We start from the raw sequence: 24,633 nt of genomic DNA on the forward strand, positions 1-24,633 counted from the left end.
CAGAGACGTCGATACAGTTTGTGGGCCTGTTATTGTTGTGTGGTTCGGAGCAGTCCAAGCATACAAACCCTGCCTGCAAGCGTGTAATTTGCTGTGACATTTGTGAGATGGTTTGTGCTCCCGGAGAACTTTGATGTATTTGTAGCATTTCCAAGCCATTTGCCCACTTTGGCTTTAAAAATACAGCTTCCATCAAACAGCAGGTAGAGGGTACATGAAGTACGCTTATCAACAGTCAATGGAATCCACCATTACATATTAGTTCTTAAGTGTACTTAAGGTCTTAAGGACTTACAAGGATTTTTGGGATTTCTAGGCTATTCCAATTACTGCAGCCTTTAAAGCATGGGTGCTAAAAAAAAACTTATAAAACATTTACATATGACAACTTATGAAGAAACGTTAGTATTTTAATTTGCTATGGTGCTCATTTGTTTTGGGTTCCAACAAATATTTAACATGCAGAAAGCTCTGGAAGATTACGGTCCATATGCGGCACAGCAGGCTTTCATAAGCGAATTATGTTAAATATTTTACACAGACACAGATATTTTTCTCCAAAATTACGAGGTGTGAACTATAACACAGTGCCGACTGGTATTCAGTCAGTGGCTCGGTTCAGGGTTCTGCCTGGCAAGTGGATGGACGTTGAAGGAACATGGATGCATCTATGCAGTGTATTCTAGTTGTGCATGTGTTCTTTTCTTCTAAGTGGTTCACACTTATAATCAAGGTACGCAGGAGAACATTACTGAGCATACAATGAATAGAACCCTGAAGCAGATGGGCTATAGCAGCAGAAGATTACACCAGGTGTCACTCCTGTCATCTAAGATCAGGAAACTTACAGTATATAAACAGTATATCTTATACTATAGTATAAGAAATACTGTATAAGTCTCAGTAGATATCCTACACAATACATTTAGGCTGTAAACATTTACAATTAGTTTTTTTTCCTGTTACTTTTCTGTGTGGGTACACGTGGCTCTAAAATAAAAGACCTTCTGCTTCCTGGAAAGTATCAAAAGCCACCACCCAACTGTAAAATCCTAAAGCCAGTGTGTGCATAGTTTTCTGCCAAGCAGTAGGCATTGTGGCTGCAAGTAAATTAACTTAATAATGTCAGTCCATAGAGTTTGCTAATATTGGCCACTACACACTGCAGTGAATACATGCTGGCAGAAGATTAAGTCCTGAGGGGTAGAAACATAAAGACAAGTGTTATACGTGCTATTCCTTATATTTTACATTCATTGACGTATTTAAGAGATTTAATTAAAAAGTGTGAGTGATTCCCACAAGATTAGAAAAACAAGTGAATGTTAATTTAAGAATAGCTCTTTGATCAGGATATTCAGAAACAGGCATCTCACATATACCATAATTTGATGGTGAACACTAATGTGGGAAGCCTCACATTCTGTTCCACTCTGTTCACAGCCAACAAGGCTTCTTAAAGTAAAGATTTCTTACTAAATCTGTCCCGAGGTGGTCTCAGAGAAACAGCACACCAGAAGCCTGCAGGTAGAACAGGGGGTAGGCTTAAAATGGCTACATTTAACCCTCCTGAGACAGCTGTAATTGCAGCTTGCTACCTGCCTGGCATTCATCTAGACGGTGAATATTGCGATAGCACCTACAAAGTGTCACGATCATCCATTTAAGAGCAAACTGCTGTTGTGCAATGATGTTCCCTGTGCAGCACATACGTCTGCTGTCTGCTCTGCCTGTTGTTTTGGATGAAACGAAAACGGATTTCACTTTCAGCCAAGGAACAAAACTCGCACTAGTGTGGGAGTTATGGATGATGTACAACAAATTAGGGTAGCTCTGCGCTTCATTTGATTAACGCAGAAACAAACACAACACTTGCTTCTTTTTCTTCTATATAATCCTTCACTTCAAATAAAGAAGTTGTATGCGCAAATAACATTAAGAAGAGAGGAGTTTTCATATCAAATGCATACCACCAGATATGGGCAACTGCCTATTTTTAAAAGTGGAAAGCTATATCATAGACGCTGCAAATAAAGCTGTTTACTTTGAAGTGAGGCTCAGCTCGCATACAGCAGCATCTTATTGATACATGGCTGTTCTCCTTTGCAGCCTGTGGATGACTCATTCTTCCAGCTGAACGCCAGTATACACAGCTGATGGCAATGTTTGCATCTCGGAGCACATCAAACAAAGAAAATCAGACGCTTCAGCGTTACGCTAAATGCCTCACTTGAGCATCCAAATGCATTTTACTTTTAAAATCTTTGCATGCAGAAATATAGCAAGAGATTCACTTTTCACCCCGATTCTTGAAAAAAATGCTGATTTAAATTAGACAAAACAACTAAACTACCAGCATGGAGAAGCATGAATAGGTGAACAAGAGGTAAAACTGTAAATCCATTTAGCCAAATGTACACTAAATAAAAAAGCACTTCAGAAAAGGGAAGTGGTGATTTATTGCTGTCATAATTTTTGCAATTTTTAGTCTTTCATTTGGTTTAGATTTAGTAGGTTTAGCCTTTAACAACATTGTTTACCAAAAAAAAGCCATCTATAAAACACAGTTTAGGCTGTCATGGTTTGGGGTTGCAGCCAGTGGTGTAGAGGATGTTGTCAAAATTGATGTAAATATGAGCGCAGAAAAGTATCATAAGATTTTGATTTACTATGTGATACACCTGGAAAGTATCTCATTGGCAACAGCTTCATTTTTTAGCATAAAAATGATCCCAAACACAATGTCAGTGTAGTAAAAGCATATCTGGATAGAAAAACACACATATCGCATGGAAAGGTCTTACCAGAACCCAGACAACATTCAAAGAAGAGCTTTAAATGTCCTTGAAGATACCTGGAGAACTATTTCTGAAGACTACTTAAAGAAATGACAAGAAAGCTGCCTAAATAAGTTTAGACTGTGCTGAAAAATAGACGATCATACCAAATATGGACATTAAGATTGGCAGAATTATACAAACTGCTTTTGTCTTATATGCTGAATTTCCATATACATTTATGTTTTAACAGAATTTTTTAAAAAAAAATTAAAGGTGGCTCAAGACTTTTGCACAGTGCTATATATACACAATTTCAAATACAGGATCCTTTCATCCTTACTTCACTTAACCTTTCGTTTTCATGTGAGTGTGGGACACTTCCACGTGATTATAGTGTCTTAGAAAGAACTTGTAAAAGAAAAAAAAAAGGATGGATTGTAACTGCTCTTTATTACAGCCCAAATACAAATGTCCTGATTTATGGACGTAACTTGTCTTTTCATGAATAATAAGACATTATTGAATCAGCAAATAAAGTGGACAGCAAGATGACCTGACATGTGACTGAAATCAAAACATCGATTAAGGTACAAGACTGCTTAATCAACTGCAGGCTGGTTAACAGATTACTAATCCAGTTTCATCCTTTAAAACACAAAACTGCTGAGTGAAAACATGACTCGGACTCAACTTTTACTTATGACAAAATGATAAAAACATCCAAATTTGAAAAATATGCTGATACATTTGGATGGAAAAAAGAGACGAGACTGCCAGTTTGGCACTGATCAACACTCCACTCCGTGCTGACACTGGAGCCAATCTAAATAACTTAAAATGTTTACTGACAAATAAACCCCCGAAAGGCGATGCGCAACAGTCCCACCTTAAACTAACAGAGGCACAGCTAAGGTCAGACTAAAACTCAGGACTTAAAAGTGAACTTCAGTAAAAGCCAACATATTCCTTGAGTTCGGATAACTCCCAGATAACACAACAGTTGAAGGTTTTCGTGGTTTCCTAACATGTAAACCCAGAAAATGTCATTTAAACCGAGCTGTGATTGTGCAGCGTTTGTGGGTCTTTATTAAACAGCAGCAGGTCCAGCAAACACACTCCACCAGTGCTCTCCCCCTCGTCCATCAGTCTTTATACTCCGTGTACTTCTTGGCTGACCCCTGCACTTTGCTGGCGGGGTATTTCAGACGGTTTAGAGCCATTTTACGGAGCACCGCTTGTGGGAGATCCACGCGACACTTCTCGGCCAGCTCCACGAGGTAGATCAACACGTCGCTGAGCTCGTGCGCCAGCTGCTCCCGCTCGGTCTCGGTCCAGTCCGGCAGGCCCTCGGCTACCTCTCCCTTCCACTGGAAGAGCTCTGCCACCTCGCCCACCTCCCCGACCATGGCCAGCAAAAGGTTGCGGGGCTGGTGAAACTGGTTCCAGTCTCGCTCGTCCGTAAAATCGGCCTGCATGCGCCTAATATCCTCGATGGAGGGCTCGGAGCTGAAGGTGAACCTCTGCGGCCGCTTCGACTGCGGCGACGCCTCTGCACAATCTCCGTTTACCGCAGCTGTGTGCGCCTCTTCATTGACCCCACACGCGTCTTTTCCGTTTGTTGCCATCATTTTCTGTGTGTTTAAACAAACTCCGAGGCTTGTAAACAACCCGCCTCTCTCCTATCCAGTGAAGAAGTCCCGCCAGTTCTCAAACCGGAAATGATGCCTCTTTACTCGGAAGCTGGAAAATACACAATGCTGGGGTTTGTAGTTTTAAACCTCAGCTAGCGGCGTAGGCCTATATACTAACTGCTACTTAAAAAAACTACAATTCCCGCGTTTGTCAGAGCAGCGACACCAACATGGCTGCCTCCTGTGTTGCAGCAAGTGAGCTGCTCAATAATATAAAACAAATATCAGCCTTGCGTCCAAAGGCTTCGTACGCAGTTAGGGCCGTGAGCACCACAAGCCCACAGTGCCACGCTCAACTCCCGCAGAGGGCACGAAGGTAAGAAAGGGTGCTGAGTTATTGTGTGTGCGTGTGTTTATCGTCTCTGACCTGCAGGTTAACCTGCATGTTGCCTTGGTGTTGAGCTATAATAATACCTCTTTAGGGTCTTCTTATTAACAGCAGCCGGGTGAGAAAAGTCATTAACGGCAGCCTCCACTTGTCAGCCTGGTGAAAAACACTGCAGACAAAAGAACATTACTGCGTATGCGACATGATTCGCGATTTCATCAACAAAATACGCCCTGAACATTATGCATTCATGTGGTCGAACAGCTTAATATACGTTTATTAGTCTTTTAAACGGCATTTGGAGTATAAGCTTTATCTTGTGGCTCGGTTAAAAACAGTTAGCAGAGGATGGTTTCGATCCATCGACCTCTGGGTTATGGGCCCAGCACGCTTCCGCTGCGCCACTCTGCTGTGGAGTTATGAAGGTGATACAAATCTAGTGGCTGAGCTAACGGTGCAAAGATTTTCTTAGGGCTTGACCTAAGATAGATGAGGAATAATAATGGATGAAAATCAGTAGAAGCAAGATAGAACGTGTGCATGGAAGAGAGGTACAGCAGGTGCAACAGTAAAGCTGCAGGAAGCAGAGGTAAAGAAGTTGGGGTCAACCAAAGCAAAGGACAACGCTCAAAAGAGGTGAAGAAAAAAGTGCAGGCAGGGTGGAGCAGCGGAGATTAGTGTCAAGAAGGGATTTATGACACAAGGATAGCAGCAAGATGGTAGTGGGATGTATGGTTTGAAGATGGTGTCATTGACAAAAAGACAGGAAGCTGAGCTGGAGGTGTTTAGATTTCCTTTGTGAGTAACCAGAACGGACTGTATTAGAAATAAGTTCATCAGAGTGACAGTTCAAGTTTTACCATTTTGGAGACAACGTTTCAGAGTCAAGGCCAAGGTGGTTTAGATGTGTACAGAGTGGCCAAGATAGTGGATACAATGGACAAAGGATGTTAAAGATGGAGCTGCCAGGCACGGCAACAGAGAAGATTCATGGAGGTAGAGGAGGACATGCTGAGGGTTGTTGTGAATTTGTTAAAAAGTTTGTTAAAAAACTACCATCATAGTTTCAGTTTAGGTATGGTTATGTACCAGATTTTTACTACTTCCTGGATACTCAACCGGTTGCCTTGGAGCAAAAAAAAAAAAAGTCATGTTACTTTTATTCTACTTAAGTAGTTCAGTTTCATGTGGCTTTATGCTTCTAGCCCAATTTAAAATTAGTTATTTTTCTTTTTACTCTGTTTTATGTGAAATCTATAGAGCAGCTAAGGAAAAAACACACATTGTGTGTCCATATTAGATAAAGGATGTTGAATATGGAGGGAGACTACAGAGAAAATTCATGGGTGTAATGAAGGAGGACATTTAGAGACCTGGTGATACCAGGGGGTGCCTTTTGCTAAGGCGATGTTGTCTTTATCAGTTTTATTTAGCTTTTCAAAGGGTTAAGGCAACAGTACAGACAGCAGTCTCTGTGCTTTTGTCCATAGAGTCACTCGAAGATACAAGCTATCCATCTGCCATGGTCACAGGATGCCGTTAGAACACTGTAATAACAGATGACGTCAACGTGTGGTGCAGTGTGAAAGATTACACGGAGACAGAATAAGACAATATGGAGCCTTTCATTCAGGATGCTCACCAAGCCTCTTACATCTGTGGCAGAAATCATGTTACTGTCGTGCAGTGTATCATACATCAAATGCAGTCTGTGTCTGAATAACAGGATGCCACGAGTTAAACAGATTAATGCAGACAGACATTTTAAGCTTTTCATCTCTGAAGAGTGCTTTAGGATTGCGTGCATGTTTCAGCTGAGAGAAACTACACAATATCAGTCCACTATGTACCAGTCATACTCCTTTAGGATATTAAATCAAGGCTACAACATAATGCAATTTAAATAACTACTGTATTATTATAGGGTCTTTACTTTAGTATAAGCACCTTAAGGCAATTGTGGTTGTGGTTTGGCACTACTACAAGTGGCACCTGAGTAGAACATCTGTTGCAGACACTAAGCTTTCCTACTAGTTTTTCTCAGTGGTCACAGATATAACTGTGGCTGCAATTCTTTTTGCTTGTATCTAGATACAAGCAAAAAGCGGCTTTTTTTTTTTTACTTCTCATCCGTAAATAATCTGCTCTTTCACGTGATTCAGTTTATTTTGAAAAGTCTCAACAGGATCTTGAGCTTTATTGTGAAAGGTTTATGTGGAACATAAACAACCGTCGTTGTTGCTAACCACAACGCATAAAAACAGGCGCTTGTCCGTCCGTAGTGTGGTTATATTAAATATAAGAGAAAGAGAGAACTTTAAGAAATTAATATAGCCACTACAGTGACCATCAGAACGATGAAAAAATATTGCCGTAAACAGTTTATTTTGCCACACCACCAAACAAACGATAGCGTGAAATGAAACGATAGATGTTTTTATATCATCATCCGATATATATCGTTATATCGAACAGCTCTAAAGAAGATTATTATTTACTCTCTCTGTTAGGATTATATTTCATTTAGATGATTGTTTAAAAAAAAAATCCTCAGTGCCTGAAAGTGAGCTTAACTTTCATATTGTCAGGACACCACGACACTACCAAGAAACTGTAAGTGGGACCAGAAGTGGAAACACTAACTTTTCAAAAGCAAAGCCAGAAACTGAACAGCTGTTTTGACTCGTGCTGTGCCGTTCATTCATCTTTGAGTCTGTTATGGCGTTTTTCAAGTTTTTATTAATGAACTCAGAAAGTGTAGTTTCATAAAGTTGTGTCATTTGCAGCCTACCTGCATTTGCTCCTGTCGGCCACATAGTAGGTCAGAATAAAGTTTTTAGGGCTTAAGTTAAGTTATAGTCTCCAAGCCCAGCCTCTGGGCTGTAAACAAAACAAAACACAGGTTTCTGCATACATTATTGAATGCAGAATTTATTAAAGCAGAATATGAACTGACAGAATAAGGCCTTTCAAGGTGAAAGGTCCCAGTGTCTGAACGTAGTTTCAGAGCCATATGGGAAGATGTCCTTGCAAACTCTTTGGAAAAGGACAAAAACATCTTCTTTTTCTTCTTCTTCTACTTCTTTTGTGCTTTTGCTTCCTTTGTGAGAAAACAGTGTACATCAAAAGCGCTGCCAATTATAAAGTGTAATTGTAGGCATCTAAACACACTTCAAACCCATAACCCGCACGAAATTTGCTCATTTCCTTAACACCTCAAAGCCAGATTGTATTTTCCTTTGCCATAGTACACAAATACAGCCCACCTGTGTAGTTGAATTTTCTTTCATGTTTTTTGTTTCTGTACCGCGTGTCTCAGTGCTCCCCAGCAGCTGGTCGGCGTGGTGGGTTTGGAAATTCATGCTCAGATTAACTCCAGTACCAAGCTGTTCTCTGGCGCTCCGGTTCGCTTCTCGGCTCCTCCGAATTCCCTGGTGTCATTCTTCGATGCATCCTTACCCGGCACATTACCTGTAAGTTATGCTTCATGTGATTAGAATAAACGTAACCTGTCATTCTTAGATCATCTGTCCCCATAATGTCCCCGTGTGTCCCCAGGTCCTGAACAAGCGCTGCGTCGAAGCAGCGGTGATGACAGGACTGGCTCTTAACTGCGCCGTAAATAGGAAGTCGCTTTTTGACAGGAAACACTACTTTTACGCTGACCTCCCTGTAAGTTCTCGTTTTCCTGTCCTCGGTTGTCACTTTCTGTGCAGCATCTATGGATCGGTGGGAAGGAGAGTGATAGCACAGGAGACAGGGGTTATCTAAGAGACAGGACTCATTATCATCCTCCACGCTGCTTCCTTGCTTTGACTTTTATGCAAGCTGTGCTCGTCTGCTTCCCGCCTTTCCATCACAACTGTTCCGGTGAACTCTCCCAGCCGTGAGCTCTAATTTAAATGGTGAGCAAGTCTTGCAGAAGAAGCAAAAAGCAAAAAGGCAGTGTTTTCCTCACATACACAGAAAAATAACACTGAAAATGACCAGTGCTTTTAACTTGCCAGCTCATTTCCTTCAGTTCACTTCAATTTTTTTATTATCCACAGGTCATTGCCTCCTCCATGCTGTTAAGTTTGTGCTTTCTCTCTTTTATTTACTTAATTTCAGTCATTATCAGAATTGGAAAAACCAAACATAAAGTAACTGGATGGAACTGCACAGATTCACAACTTATCATATTAACTGTGAGCTAATATTATAAATTGTAAATTAAATAGTGAAAGTAAAATAGTTGGGTGAGCAGAGGCTGAATGATCTCCAGTCATTAACCAATAATGGGCTCTATTTGGATATTGGCTGCCGGCCATTTTCTTAAAGTGGATGTTTGTGTTTTGTAATGTTGGCTATCGCACTCTTAATTGAAACTATCCATATGGTTACTGTTGAATGCCCCCTTTTAAAGCAGCAGAACGGATCCAGCCAAACCAAAACTTGTAGCAGTGTAAAGTTCGAGTGTGTGCTAAACTCATAGAGTGTATGTAAAGAAAAAAAATGGACAAAGCCATTGTGATGTCAGCCATAGGTTTCTGAAGCTCTGCTTGGAGATTTTGTTAGCATCATATCATGTTGCTGGTTTGAAGCCCATATTCGAAGGAGAGAGTAGAGTGCTAAGCATCTCACAAACAGAACCACAGATACCTGCTAAGCATAATACAAAAGTTACTAGATTTTGACCCACCAAAACTGGTGGTCAGAAAATTGCATTTAAAACATGCCAGTAGAGATCAACACCACAAATGCAGCCAAGAGATGCAATTCAGTAACCAGGACTTTCAAAGGTGTTGCCAAACAGCATCCCGCTGCAAAGCAAACACACTCCTAATTTAGCTTTTAAGACCCCAAGATGCTTAAACTCCCTTCACTTGGTGCAGTAATTGCTCCATGACCTGGAATACGCACTCAGACTTGGATGTGCTAATTCTCATCTCATCTGCACTTTTTAAATCACTGGGGATTGGCTTTAAAAAAGAAAAGAAAAATGCACCGAATGGGAAAAGAAGAAAACAAAAGTGACAAGGCCTTTGTGACTGCAGGCTCTAATGTTGTAGTTGGCTGCTGAATGTCTATATGCTGTGGTGTGTATCAACATGCAAATTCATGCATAAATAGAAAAACAGAGAAAAAAAACTTTTTATCTTGAAGTGAGAGAAGAAAAACTAATAAGTGAATGTTAAATTAAACATATTATTTAAAATTTAAAAAAAAAAAAACAGGACATGTAAGAGAGAACATGAAAGAAGGTAAGGAGGATTGCTAAACGTCCCCAGCAGGCATGGCCCCCACAGGAGTAGGTCACAGGGGGGCAGGGCATGCAGTATTTAAATATCTAACGGCAGGATGTATAAGCTGAATAGTAGCAATACTGGAAGAGATACCCCAACCTCCCAAAAAACCCTCTTTAACGGTGATATTTCCATTAAACTGTCTTGCCCAAGTCATATTCACTTTGCTTTCTGTAATGGAGTGCTTGCATGGAAAGGTTTCTCAACCCTTCAGTAGCCCTGGGGTAATTTTACTGCCAGACATTTTAAGGCTTGGGTGGAACAGACAAAATGTCATGGGAGCTCTACAGTGACTTAGCCAACAGAGACCTCCTGCTAATAAATCTAGAAATTTCTCAAAAGAAAGATGTAAGAGAATTTTACTTTTCAAGTTTGTTTTCAAAGTGTAGCCAGCCCTGGTAAGACATTTTGCTAACAGAGCTTTGGGCAAAGTAATGAAGAGGGTAATTATGGACTAAATAAAAGTTTCATTTTCTTTGGAGTGTACCATATTTCAATGAAACTGCTCAAAGAAGTTCATTATGGAGAGTACTTTCTTGAAGTAGCAAGCAAAAAACAAAAAACTTTAGCTGGTGGTTTTATTTATTTACTTTCTCATCTAACTTGACTTTATTGTGAGCAGATGTGACTGCATAAGCATGATGAAGAACATCCATTATATGCAGATCTTTACAGATTGACGTTCTCTCGTTTAATTTTAATTACTGATTTTGTGGCAGCAGTGCACATTTTCACTGTTGTAAATGATACATTGTCTCCTCTCAAAGTTCATCAGTCTTCCAGCAAAATCCCCTCCAGAAGCGCGGGGATTATTGTTGGGCTCCTCTCGCTTCCTTGCATGTTTGTAGAACTTTACATCATCTCCTTTGGATTCATCCTCAACACACACGGCAGGATTAAGATTATTATTTTTCTTTTGAGAACTCGTGCCAGTAGGTTTTATCCCAAAGCCTTATTGATGTTTTAAATACCTAGTGTAGTCTGCTTTATAATCACTTAGTTTCCATTACTCTCACAGCTGCTTAAAGAGGGTGGTCTGTCTCAGTGAAGCAGCTTGATAATCTCAGAGTCAGAATGGCTTTAATTATGCAGATGATGGAATATTCTTCACATTCGACCAAAAGTTTGAGTGCAGTCTGTGCTCGTAAAAACCAAACGTGGAACAGGATCGAGGGAGAAATTATCCCACCCTTGAAAAATACATTTGTAAATTGCATTGTACATTATTGATATGTTCCAGTAGAAATCCCTGATTGCATTTTGTAAAACACCACAGTTGCTCATTAAATGATTAATGCCGCTGTCCGAGCAGCATTCCTTCATTGAATTGAAATGGCAGGCAAGGCACATATATAAAGTTTTTAACAGCCCTTTAATAACATGCCTCAGCAGCTCCACGCTCATCTAAATAATTACAATTTCCTTGAGATATTAAGTTTCCAAATAAACAGACATGGCCTGGCCATTGAAGCTTTGACTTGTGTTTAATGAGAGAAATGAAATGTCTTTGTGACCTCGGCGGGGTAGCCGAGGAAAAACATCGGTGTGCAGGGGTGAGGAATTAGACGACCGACTGAGTCTTGTTTGTTTAGACTTTGGAATGAGTCAGAAAATGACTCAGGGGCTCACAATGTGGAAAAGAGTTGAAAGTGTGTGTGTGTGCGCGTTTGATCCTGCTTGAAACGGCGTGTGAGCAGACATGCATCTGTACGAGTCTCAGGAAGCGCTCATTAGGGCTCCGTGTTCTGTCACAGAGTAATTGCGAAAGCTTAATGTGGGTACAAGGATGCTGTTAACAGCAAACATGGCTCATCCAAAAAGCAGCTGATTTATTATGCAGGAAATGTAAATGGTCTCCACTTATTCAGATGCTCCCTAATGTCAGTAGTTGGTTGCACTTTCACCTGCAGAAATTGTCATTTTCAATGACCAGAGACAAAACTCGTGAAAGGATTAAGTGGGAAAGGGGGGGATTTCTGATGAGCTGCAACGGTAGTCACAAAATCTTGCAGATTTACAGATCAAATCCACCAAGAGGAGCAGAAGTTGAAAAAGAACATCCCCAGGAATCTTGTGTTGTTTTCTTCCTGTTTCTTTTAAAAGGAGGAGTTGTGGAGGTGATTGATTGTGTCGATCAGGCGCATTGTACAAAAAGCCGGTGACTAACAGCCCCCCCAATCTCTTCTCCCACGTCCTCAGTCTCCTTAGCATAAGTGTGATTAATGTTTAGGTCTTGTGATGTGGTTGCCGTGGTAACGTCGAAATTAATACTCGGGGCAGCAGGTTCTTGTAGGAATAGAGGAGCTCATGAAATATTGTGCTTTTGTGAGCAGAAACCTTGAGTGAAATGCCAGCTCCTCCTGCATTATGACAGCCAAGCCAATCGCCGTGTCTAACTGACGCTCCCCGCCAGACCTTTACACGCAGCCATGACGCTGCAAAAACTCTACTGCAAGACTTCACGAAACAGTCTTTCTTCTATAATTAAAAGGATGTATTGGTTAAACAAAGTGAAGGATCATTTCTTCATTCAGTTAAAGAGGAGATGAAATTCCTATTTTAAACACATATACACTCACTGACAATTTATTAGGTATGCCTTGCTAGTACTGGATTGGACCCTTTTTTGCCTTTAGAGCTGCTTTAATTCTTCATGGCACCAGTTCAACAAGGTGCCGGAAACATTCCTCAGAGATATGTGGGCCATATTGGCATTTAACAAACCAGTCTTCAACCAACCAGCTATCCAGCACTCATATATTTCACTATACTTTAATTCACATAGCAGCTAACATAATAATTATAGGACATGTCTTTTAATCACGTAGTAAGTTGGGGCATGTTTTCAGGTTCTATTTTTTTTATTGAATTTTTTTGTATTGTATTTTCTTGTTTTAGGCTGGATACCAGATCACTCAACAACGTTTGCCAATCGCAGTAGATGGCGTGCTTACTTACAGCCTCCTTGGAGGGAAAAAGAGGAACCAGGTGATGAGAAAAAATGTGACCATCAAACAGATTCAGCTGGAACAGGACAGCGGCAAGAGTCTCCACGATGACGTCCGCAGCCAGACACTCATAGACCTCAACAGAGCAGGTAGCAATACAGAGGAAGAGTCTGCTCAATGGAAAAAAATCAATGATAAATCAGTCCTGCTCATGTCTTGTACATCCAATAGTGGCAGCTTATTCCTGTGATTCTCCTGATGCCATTTAAAAGCCGTCACTGAGCTAAACCGGTCTTTGCTTGATTAATTTTTTTATCAAGAACTTCAGCTAAAAAATGGACACCGGCAAATACTGTATTTACTGCGTATTTACTACTCATTGATTAGCTGTTTACTCCGCCACTGAACTGGTATTTAAAAGTCACTGGAAGAAAAACCTCAGAGTTATAATGTGTCAGAGGCCTGAGGGCTGCCAGCGTGTAGCAGCAGGTGTTTGGCAGTTGACTTTCCTAAACCATCTTTTGATTAAGAAATTAAACTATTTTTAAGAAGATGTTTTTATGATTGACAGACAGCAGCAGCAGCTGGAAAAGTCATAGAATTCCAGTGATAATGTTTTGATTTTTAAAAACTAATATTAGGTTAATCAACAAAGCAAGGGTTTATCACTGAGCTTCAGACCCTTGAGATGTGAAACGTTGCTGTCTTCAGGTGTAGGTCTGATGGAGCTGGTGATGGAGCCAGACATGAGCTGTGGAGAGGAGGCTGCTGCAGCTGTCAGAGAGCTGCAGCTCATCCTGCAAGCTCTAGGCACCTGTCAAGGCAACATGTCTGGTATGGAAATCACTCTCTGTCTCTCTCCTTCTCTCGTGCTTCCAAGCTGCCACACTTCTAAACCTAAACTTAACTCTCTCCGCGTGCATCTATTTACCTCTTTTTGCTCAGAGGGGCAGCTGAGAGTGGATGCCAATGTCTCGGTGCACAGACCTGGAGAGCCACTGGGCGTCAGGACAGAGGTGAAGAACATCAACAGCATTCGATACCTTGCCAGAGCTATAGGTAAGCACCGATAAAAAGTTTGAGACTCAGTAGCAAGGATAGCAGAAAGCGCCTCAGGCATTTATTCATTTATTTTTTGAATTTACTTTATCTGAAAGGGTCTTAACTGCACGCATGATTGCTCACACATTTTAGTCCTTTTTTAGTTGACATTTAAACAGGTCATGTTCAGATGAAATGGTGTTTCAGAGTTTTGCGTTTTGTGGTAGCTGCATCTACCAGCTTGTGGTAATATTGTCCAGGTCAAGATGTCTTGTGCCTACGATATGTTGAGCTGATTTTGACACACGCTGTAGTGCAGCTATTCTATTGTAATACTTCACAGTTGGTTACTATGCTCTCCACAGTGCTGCTGTACTTTGATTATGGCTCTTGTATTAAAAGCGGAGGTAAAATGAACAAGCTGTCAGTGTTTTCTTCTTCAGATTGCGTGAACGGCTTTTTAGGACGGTTATTAAGTTGCTGAACTATTGACATGACATATGTAGCAGATGTTCTATAGATTGGCTTTATTAGCCAAAAATCCAAAACTTGGAAGCTGACTCTCAAATTTTTACACTTACATTTCCTTTACAACCAATCAATCAATCAAGTAAAATCACTTCTATTTTTACATCCCTGTGTCACAAATATTAAACATTTGCTGAATGTTCCCTTGATCATAATAAAATAGCGTGGGTGCAAACTTCACCCATGCTTGGTGGAGGAATACAATCTAGACAGTTTTTCATTTGCCAAAGATGAATAAGAGAATTAAGAGGCAGCATCCAAGAACTTTGTACAGATAGTTTTGGAGGTACAGAGATGTTTAGGAGAGAGAACAATGCACTTTTTATTCAGACTGATTAACACAGTGCTGGGGAACGAGAGGATGCTTGAGGAATGAGGAAGAAGCACACTGATACCAATTTTCAAGAACAAGGGTGATGTGCAGAGCTTTAGTCACCAAAAAGGGATAACTTGATGAGCCATACCATGAAGTTATAGGAAAGAGTTATTGAAGGAAGGCTAAGAAGTGAGGTGACGATCAGTGAGCAGCAGTATGGCTTCATGCACAGAAAGGGCTCTACAGATGATATGTTTGCTTTGAGCAGGTTTATGGAGAAGGATGGAGAAGGTCAGAAGGAGTTGCACTGAGGTCTTTGTGGACCTAGAGAAAGCATAAGATAGGATGCCAAGAGAAGAGCTGTGGAAGTGCATGAGGAACTCAGGAATGGCAGAAAACTGAGGGTGGTACAGGACATTTATGAGTACAGAGTGGTGAGGTGTGCAGTAGGAGTGACTGATGGGTTCAAGATTGAGGTAAGTCTACTCTGAGCCCCTTCTTGTTTGCAGTGTTGATGGACAGGTTGGCAGATGAGATCAGGCAGGAGACTCTGTGGACTATGATGTTTGCAGACAACATTGCAAGTGGAAGAGAGGCTGGAGAGGTGAAGGTGTGCTCTGGGGAGCAGAGCAATGAAAGTCAGTAGAAGCAAAAGAGAATACATGTGCGCGTGAGTGAGAAGGGGGCAGAGGTAACACAAAGCTGCAAGGAGTAAAGGTAGAAGAGTTTAAATATGTTGGGTCAACCATCCAAAGCAAAGGACGGTACACAAGAGAGGTGATTTTTGGACCCAAGGATAGCAGCAAGAGTGAAAGGCAAAGTTTATGAAATGGCAGTGAGAGGGAGATGGTGGCACTGACAAAAAGACAAGAGGCCGAGCTGGAGATGGTAGAGTTGAAGATGTTTATTTGTCATTAGGAGTGACCAGAGCCGCCGGGATTAGAAATGAGTACATCAGGTTGATCAGTCTGGAGACAAGGTTAGAGAGGCAAGGTTGAGAAAGTGGATATAATGGATAGGGGATGTTGAAGACATCAACCAGGCAAGAGGGAAAGAGGAAGACCACAGAGAAGATTCATTGAGGTCATGAAGGATGACATGCATAGGGTTGGTGTGTCAGAGGAAGCTGCCAGAAAGAGAGTGAGATGGAGGCAGATGGTTCCCTCTGCTGACCCCTAAATGGAGCAGCTGAAAGAAGCAAAGTTGGGATAAAAAGTTTTAACTTTTGTCATTTTTAATCTGACTAGCAGCTCTATGAAAACATAATTGTCATGCTGCATTTATTAATTAAATCCATGAACTAAATACTTGTACCAGATTATTACTTGGTTGAACCCCTAACTTCCCGAAGTCTCCAATCAGTCTGGTTACCTTGGAAGGAATAAATCTCGTTACTTTGACTCCAATATTTCCCTTTCATGAGGCTTTATACATTCCTCTTTTTCATTTGATAGCTATAGAAAAGCAAAGAAAAAGCATGCGTAGTGTGACATAACCATCATATTTTTACTATGTCAGTGCCTAGAAATAGACCCAGTTTAGTAAAAGCAAAATTGCTGGATTCATGTAGAGGCATTAAGACAGGAAGTATAGTTGAAACTGACAGTAACTTGTGAAGCGTACGTTTTTTGGACTGACAGCTATTCACAAACAATTAGCTGCGTGATAGCAGCATGTGATGATTAACTGACTTCTTGCAGCTGTTCATAGATTTTGTGTCAGCTATAACTTTGCTGATTTTTAACTGAGCTTCACTTCAAACAAGCTAGTAGTCTCAGAAAATTTCAGTACTTGAAATGCAGGTTTTGGAAGTGCGTTTTGGCATATAGCAGCGCTGTGCTTCAGTTATTTATCAATTAAGTTGTTTCACATTTACTCTGCGGCTGAACTGATATTTAAAAGTCACAGGGAAAACAAAAGGCTGTTTATCAGAGTTATAATGTGGCAGCACTCAGAGAGTCAACGATCACCGGCGTATAACAGCAGGTGTTTGGCATTTAGCACCAAATTATATTTGCGGTTCTGTATTTGTGTTCATGTTCTCCTTGATATTCATCAGACTATGAGATCCAGAGACAGATTGATGTCCTGCAGAGAGGAGGGACGGTGCAAAACGAGACCCGGGCGTATGATTCCAAATCAGGGTAAGAGGATGAAAAAGCAGCGTCTTCATGCCAAGATGTAACTGCTACAGCACCCTGTGACTGGGATCTCTGCCTGCTTCATTAGTCGTGAGCTTTGCTGAGGACAAACCATCATGGTAATGATGATGAATAGAGCCATTTGGATGCTGCCGTCGTTCTGTGTTATCTGTGAGCTATGTGCTACTCACAAGCTTATGAGCTCACAGAATAAGGCAGCTGAGGCCTTGATCATCCTCTGGTACCTCCCTCCCATGAGGTCTTGTATATCCGAGGTACATGGTGAAGCATGCTAAACAGTGTGGGGTGATGACCTGTGGATCTTTCTTCTCATTCCTGTGAAAGTGGTCACAGATCTGATGCCACTAGTTTGAAGAAAAGCAGGCTCACTGAAAGGGATCCCCACACATATGTTCATTCTTTGTTTTGAGTATTTTCATGTTTGTTTGATCTTCTCATCAAGAGAAACAAACATATTGAGCTATCATTTCTGATACTGCCACCTTGTCTTGTAGGGAGACTCTACCTATGAGGGACAAAGAGGGTCTTCAGGATTACAGGTGAGTGTAAGTTCATATTGTAAGTGTTTATAAAATCAGAGAAAGATCCTCTTACTGGGGTCTGGAGATTGACAGGTAGCTAAACAGACCTCACCTAAAGTGTGAACAGACGAAGAATGTGTTGTAGTTTAGGTAGGGGAATGATTGACAGGTTCAAGGCTGATGGAGTCGAATGATCAGGTGGCCAAGTGACAGCACAAGACGACCTTTTTTCCCCCAAACTTACCCGTACTGCTGATAAAACATTGTTCCCTGTTTTCACTCACCCCTCCTGCCTTTTTCAGGTTTATGCCAGAGCCCAACCTGCCCCCTCTGATTCTGTATGAGGATGATGCATCACTGCCCACTGGCATTGATGCGTGCCAGGTGGTAGTGGTGCAGAAGATAAAGGAAGGGCTGCCAGAGCTACCAAGTGTCAAAAGAGACAGGCTGGTGCAAACGTACGGCATCCTACCTGAGCACAGCTTCACTCTGGTGGTGAGTTTCTGAGTGGGAGAAACTGGGTGAAACCAGCCAGTGGGAGGAAGGGTAGTTCTTTCCTTTAAAAGCCAGTTGATCAGGTCTTACTTGTGTAGCTTGCTGGACTTTAACAGGATGTAGTTGTATACTGATGAGCTCTGCTTGTTTGATTCTAATTAGATTATATGTTTGTGAAGGAATCACTTTTTTATGTCAATGTAGAATGAAGATGGGTTGGTGGACTACTTTGAGGCTGTGTTAAAGGCAACCAAGAAGGAGCCAAGGAAGGTGATTGGCTGGGTAACAAATGAGCTGCTGGGTCACCTCAAACAGCAAGACATGAGTGTGTGCCAAAGGTGAGACACAGACACATAAACATGCTCCAAGTTCCAGGATGAGCATTTATCTAACCGCCAGGTAAAGACTTGGGGTCTCATGGGTGGCATGGTGGTGCAGTGGTTAGCACTGTTGCCTCACAGTAGCAAAGTCCCTTTTTTTGAACCTCCTAGTTGGCTGTTTGGGATTTCCACATTCTTCCTGTGACTGAATGAGTGAACCAGTTCTTTCTGTTCCACCTTTTCATTAGACCCTGAAGCACCCAGTCTGTTTCAGACTGAAAACTACTAAATAAAAGAAATAAACTGGATTTTGAGTGTCAGGAAACTCATGTAAAGAAAAAATAAGAATATTCTGAATGTTTGCAATGCATTGAGATGAAAGAAATTGATTCTGTGTTACAAATAAATTCCACTAGACATCTTTGTGGGGACCCGAAATTGGAACGTTACTATATTTGTGGGGACCAGCAGTCACTTAGGAGGACAAAAGTGCCTGTCCTCACGAGTTTGAAGGCATTATTCAGACTCAAAATGTGGTTTTAGTGTCAGGGTTACAATTAGGTTAGGCATTCATTTTTGATGGTTAGGGTAAGCGGCTAGGGAAATGTGTGTGCGTGTGCGTGTGTGTGTGTGTGTGTGTGTGATAGGAAGTAACTCATCAACTGATAAACACATAGCTTTGAATAAGCTGATCATTGTAAGGCTCAAGCTTTTTTATGTTTATCTGAAAGGGAGAGCACTACAGCTTTAGATACATAAATAACTCTCATCCATAACTATACAACAGCAAGCTGGGATATTCATTAATTCTGTCAGTAAGAAAGCTTTTTGGAGAATTGCTTTTTGAAGGCTTGATCTCTCCCTAAATAAGAAAGCCTGTTAGCTTGAAGATCTTCTAAAACACTCTTGACATTAAAGAGATTTTGATTTGGTATGAAAAGAGTTGCCATGGTACCTTTTACACTTGAAACATTAAAGAAAAAAAACACACGCGCACACACAGACAAAGGTACATTTCAGGCCACCAGCTATGAATAAATAACACCTGTTGTCTCCCACCGTTTCTGTTTATGGCACTGTGTGACGCTAAATGTCCGACACTAATTTCAGCGCTTTCAGTCTAGCAATTTTCCTACAGTGGCAGTTCAATAATTACTGCAGCTAAAAGAAAAATGAGGGCGGTCAAAGGCGTCTGAGCTGTTGGTCCAACTGAGATTAGCAATGGAGCACAATGATAATTTCTTTGAACTCATTAAAGGCCGGAGTCATTACACAACACATGAAGTTTAAGTAATGGACTGACGTCAGCATAGATGCTGTGTGAGCTTTGCTTTATCTGCCGTTGCCAGACTGTTGTGAAGCATTTGTGTGCGAATAAACTCCAAAGAAGCTCGTGTTTATTTATGCGTAACGTTGCACTGGCTTTGGTTGAAAGGAGGGTTGAAGAAAAACAAAGAGTGGCAAGCGGTTTAGAAACTGAGTCATATAAGTACTTGGAGGAATATTTTGAGTCTTCGGAGCTAGGGAGGAAATAACCGGAAGTTGGTTAGCAAATAAAAGTTCTCCAAGTGTTACAGTAATGTCTGATGCATGACCTCTGCTGCCCTGTCAGGCCTGCCCGCATTTCCTCTCGCTCCTCTGGCTCTAAGCCATTGACTTGGATTAATGAAATGAGAAATTGGGAAGCATATTGGTGGGACAGCTAGAGAAGTGAAACTCCAGACATGTCATTAAGAGCTCATCCAGCTCAGACATGTCGCTCTCCCAGAACCCCCCCTCCCACCCACCAGGGAAACTGCTGGGGGCTGCCTGTGAGTGAAACTAAGTGGCATATTTGTGGCAGGATGGCGACAGCATGATGACAGAATTGTGAAATGTCTCACCAGGCCCACATGATGGTAATGTTAAAAATATGAAGATGTGAAAAAAAATATAATGAGGGTCCCCTATTTCGATCCCAGCTTCCTTTTTGGGGGGGGTTTTGTCCCCAACAGCTGGATGAGCAAAAGTATCCCTTTATGTGAACCACCTAATTCATATGGGGAGATTATTGCTGAACTTAAATCTGAAGCTGAAGCTTCTGTTGTTACAAAAAGGTTTTTCAATTGAGTTGTCGTGAAATATTCAGGTTTCTTTCATTAAGTTTGCATAATTCTATCAAAAAAGAGAAGAAGAAGCAGCTCGAAGTGGCAGACTCTGGATGTATCAACTATTTATTGCATTACCTTTAGCTCTCTATTTTAACAGAATATTCACACCTTATTATTCTTTTCATCTCATCTGTTCATTCTTTGATTTCTGTCAACTTTTCAGCTGTGCTACCACTCTCACCCTTCATCCTCTGAATTATCATCTAGTTTAACATCATTTTCTGGATTCTGAAGAATCGACTTCATTGCTCACAAGGAGAGTTTTCTTGCTCACAGGCGGTCTATTATCAGATGTTTTCTTTTTCATCTTCAGTCCACTGGACTCGGCTGTTTTCTTATTCCTAACTCGAATGCTTGTCAAAAACCTGCTGCTGTCCTTTTCACGTTCTCTTTGTAGTTTGTCTTGGCCTTGGGTGATGGGGAAACAGCGACAGGAGACACAAAAGCTTAGTGCCTTCCTGAGTATTTGATCTTGCCGATACGTTCAGTGCGCTCATGTATATTTATATCCTGATCAGTTGTCCTCACAAGCTGAAAAGAAATATTACAAGATGAGGCGATGATGTGAATATTAGCCCTGCTGGATATATGAAATGATAACACTACCTGATACTTTGGACAGAAGTATTAATCTGTCTACAGTGAAAAAAAAAAAATATATATATATATATATATATATGTATATAAAATCCACTCCAGGATTATTGCATTTCATAAATGACATGGGTAGTAAACAGAGTCAAGGCTCCCAATAGGCGGCACCAGTCACCTGTGCTTTCTCGTGGAATGAGAGACCTAGAAGGCACGGCTCATTTTGCTCCATGTAGCATCTTAGCCCAATCTCTTCCCACAGCAGACGGATCCACTTATTTGATCTGCCATAGGTTTTACCCACGATGCCCTTCCTGATGCAACCCTCCAGGCTTGAGATCAGCACTTGGAGCAGACTAGCTCGAGATGCCCTGAGGCTAGGTTTGTGCTTTCTCTCCCTGATTGGTATGTAAAGTGAAGTGAGTTAATCACTTCACTGCAATTTTAAACAGTTATTCATAATTTTTGTTACTAAAAAACACGAGGGGTTCCCACAGGTGTTGATTCTTAACTTTAACTAATTCACTATAATATTGCCTGTAACATTCAGAGATGTATTCATTACTTTATAATTATTTTGACCATTTGTGCAAGACACTTTTTTTTTTTTTTTTTTGCTCTCGGAGGAGGCGGACGCACTTTTTCTCCTTCTCCTCTCCCTTATCTTCCCTGCTTAGTTCTTATGTCCTTGTCTAGTCTCGTGTTTTTTGTATTACTTTTCCCTGGAACACACTCTCACAGTCTGTTTCTAAAACCTAAAGAGAATTATGGATTTGATCAACTGGTCTCTGAATGCTATTGACACCCTTTTCTCAACGAGAAGTCCTGGCTCGGGAGAGCCCGAGTGCCCTGGAGGGACTTTCCCTGCCGGATACACGATGGACGGGTGGCAGACATGGAGGATCGTGTGCCTGGCGGGACTGTCGATCGAGGACGCTGAAGATATCTACCTATTCGGAACCATGGTAACACCTCTGAGCGGACGTTGGATTACATCTTGGAACAGCTGACTGCGGTCGTGAGGTCTCAGAATCTGCTCTTTGAGCAAAAGAATGACAACACCACAAAACTGAAGGTTAATAACATCATGGAGAAACTCGCGGTTCTCCAATGGGAGATTGAGAAACCAGTGTTGGAGTGTTAAAGAACAGCTTTGAAATTCTCATGAGTTGTTGCAAAAAGAAAAATTACCATCACAATCCGGCTACCCCTTCTGCACCAGCTGTGGGCTCAAGGCTGGAGCCAAACAAAAACTCCCTGATAACGACTGTGTTGAGTCTGTTCCTTCCCATTCCCTACAAGGCCACCTGGGTTGGCTGGAAGACTGTTTACTTAGCCTGGCAGGGCGAAGGACACTGTCTCAGCTGAACTATGGACACGCAAACACATACATATACTGATACTGATAAGCACTCACTGACGCATCACCCTCCCTACCCCGGATCCAACACCACCTCCAACGCTTACCTCCCCTCTGATGTGGACATCGGGTCAGCTGGAGGCGCAGTCGAAGATCAGTCCCAGATCAGATGTACACACTGGAACTCTTTCCCATGTTGCTTGTCTGCGTTTATTGTGCTATGGTGTGTTGATATCTGTGCATTCCTGTATTATCCTTTTGTGTTACACATTTCGATGTTTTTTTTCCTCGCTACCTAGCCTGACCTGTCTCCCCAATGTGATGTTTGTGTATTATATGTACGGTCGGCAAGGTCTGTCATCTCGGTTGTGGGCAAAAGACCTGCAACTGACAAATAAAGGCTATCTCATCTCATCACTTCAAGCTATTTAAAAATCTCTGCTTTTTATTCAGTTGATTGCAGTGCAGCAGTTGTCTTACAGATGTCTCTGAGGCTGACGGACAGCTTGGGAGTTTCATAATCCATTTTAGCTTTCTTTTTTATTTTGCTATTAAACCAAAAACGTGTGGCGGTTAACAATCACTGCCCTTGTTTATAACGACGAATACTTTTTCTAACGATCATACATTTTAGTATTGCTGTGCTCCAGAAAACCCTGCATATATATTTCAGTGTCACTGGTTTGTGCTCGCAGCGTGGACTGAGTCGAATATTTCGCCGTGCTTGTCAGTCGCATAGCTGCATATGCAGCAACAGCAGCAACGGTTCGTTGCCCCCTGAGGAAAAATGGGTGATCTCATGACAGGTGGAGATGATGTGTCACAAACATATCAGAGTTTTTGTTGGTGCAAGTAATGCACACAATATAAGGGTACATTTTTATTGATGCAGAAAACTATTTTTCGGATGTGTCTGTCATGGATCGTAGACCTCTGGTGCTCCATGAAGCCCACTTTGGGAACGGCTGGCCTATGGAATAAACACGGAGGCAAGGAAAAGACAAAACATCGCAGGCAAATCACAAATGTTGATTGATTCTTTTGTCCTTTCGGTGCAATCCTCTTCCCATCTCTTCTACCATTTATATCACAAATTCAAGTCCATCTATTAAAGTGTGATTAAATTACCGCTTTAATTTGATTTTAGCCCAATCTCTCCTTCTGCCCTGGCGGAGCTGCTGGAGCTCCAGGAAACAGGACACATCTCCTCTTCAGTTGCCAAGCAGGTCAGTCAGCTACACAGACAATGCAATTATCCCCTTTCGGTCTGTCATTCAACACACGCAACCCAGCTACCGCTTGTTTGTATTCTGCTTCTCACCTGCGTTTCACGGGTTTCTCCGTGTTCTTAGGTGTTCCAGGAGATGTGGAGGTCACCAGGCAAGACAGCCCTGCAGATCACCCAAGAGCAGGACTTGGGGCTTGTTAGTGACACCGCACAGCTGCACATCATCTGCCAGAAGGTGGTGGACTCGCATCCAGATGAGGTCAGGGCTCACAATGTCGCGTGTAATCACGAGTGAAACATCTCAAAAACATGTTCAAAAATCCCTCTGTGTGCCTCTCTGCAGGTTCACGCGATCAGAAGCGGGAACAAAAAAGTTCTGAACAAGTTGATGGGTCTGGTTCAGAAAGAGACCAAAGGAAGAGCTGATCCAGTTCTGGTGAGGGCGATTCTACAGAAGAAGACCTCGTGAAGATCGCACTGTAGTGTGAGACGCAACTGCATCAGTCTGACAATAAGACATGTTAGAAAAATAAAAACTATTTTGGCCTAATGGAAAAATCAGGCCCCTATTCTTATTTTTGACTTTGACATTTTGTAAATATTGAAATCTATTCTCGTCTGTATTTATATGTTTGAGAAGTAATAAAGTTTTCAGACTGTGACTGTCTGTAGCGGAGGTGCATTGCCGTTCAGTTTGTTTTGCCAGTGAACAAACAGAATTTCGAATCTTTCTTAGGATGTCCACTCATGGTGATAAGATAGTCAAGGTGGCTTTTATGTGCAGTTCTTTTATTTAAATCTAGTAGTCATGGCCATCAGGGATGGCTGAAAAGCTGATCTTAAGTATTATTTCCCTTAAAGCGAATGTGTGTAATTCAGTTTAATTCGT

The 24,633-nt window shown here is 41.5% G+C and overlaps 2 protein-coding genes across 2 annotated transcripts; one reads left to right on the forward strand and one right to left on the reverse strand.

Annotated features, from left to right (window-relative positions):
* Positions 1-3,211: 3,211 nt before the first annotated feature.
* On the reverse strand, positions 3,212-4,513 carry dctpp1 (dCTP pyrophosphatase 1). The gene has a single exon (XM_004549301.2). The coding sequence runs from the start codon at positions 4,406-4,408 to the stop codon at positions 3,923-3,925; it is 486 nt and encodes a 161-aa protein (XP_004549358.2). The 5' UTR covers positions 4,409-4,513; the 3' UTR covers positions 3,212-3,922.
* Positions 4,514-4,605: 92 nt separating this feature from the next.
* On the forward strand, positions 4,606-24,406 carry gatb (glutamyl-tRNA(Gln) amidotransferase, subunit B). Its single transcript, XM_004549302.2, has 13 exons — positions 4,606-4,787; positions 8,119-8,272; positions 8,358-8,471; positions 12,983-13,181; positions 13,744-13,866; positions 13,978-14,091; positions 16,977-17,061; positions 17,574-17,618; positions 17,903-18,095; positions 18,300-18,433; positions 23,664-23,742; positions 23,869-24,003; positions 24,088-24,406. Exons 1-13 carry the CDS (start codon positions 4,642-4,644, stop codon positions 24,211-24,213), a joined length of 1,647 nt encoding a protein of 548 aa, XP_004549359.1. The 5' UTR covers positions 4,606-4,641; the 3' UTR covers positions 24,214-24,406.
* The last annotated feature ends 227 nt before the right edge of the window (positions 24,407-24,633 follow it).

Source organism: Maylandia zebra, linkage group LG6 (genome assembly GCF_041146795.1).
Source record: "Maylandia zebra isolate NMK-2024a linkage group LG6, Mzebra_GT3a, whole genome shotgun sequence".
Classification (NCBI taxonomy): Eukaryota; Metazoa; Chordata; class Actinopteri; order Cichliformes; family Cichlidae; genus Maylandia; species Maylandia zebra.

Bases quoted from the DNA above. Each gene is read 5' to 3' on its own strand.
- dctpp1 (XM_004549301.2), bottom strand. From the start codon at position 4,408: ATGATGGCAACAAACGGAAAAGACGCGTGTGGGGTCAATGAAGAGGCG.
- gatb (XM_004549302.2), top strand. From the start codon at position 4,642: ATGGCTGCCTCCTGTGTTGCAGCAAGTGAGCTGCTCAATAATATAAAA. The intron at 13,182-13,743 runs GTAGCAATACAG...TGCTGTCTTCAG, and splicing joins CATAGACCTCAACAGAGCAG to GTGTAGGTCTGATGGAGCTG. The intron at 24,004-24,087 runs GTCAGGGCTCAC...GCCTCTCTGCAG, and splicing joins TGGACTCGCATCCAGATGAG to GTTCACGCGATCAGAAGCGG.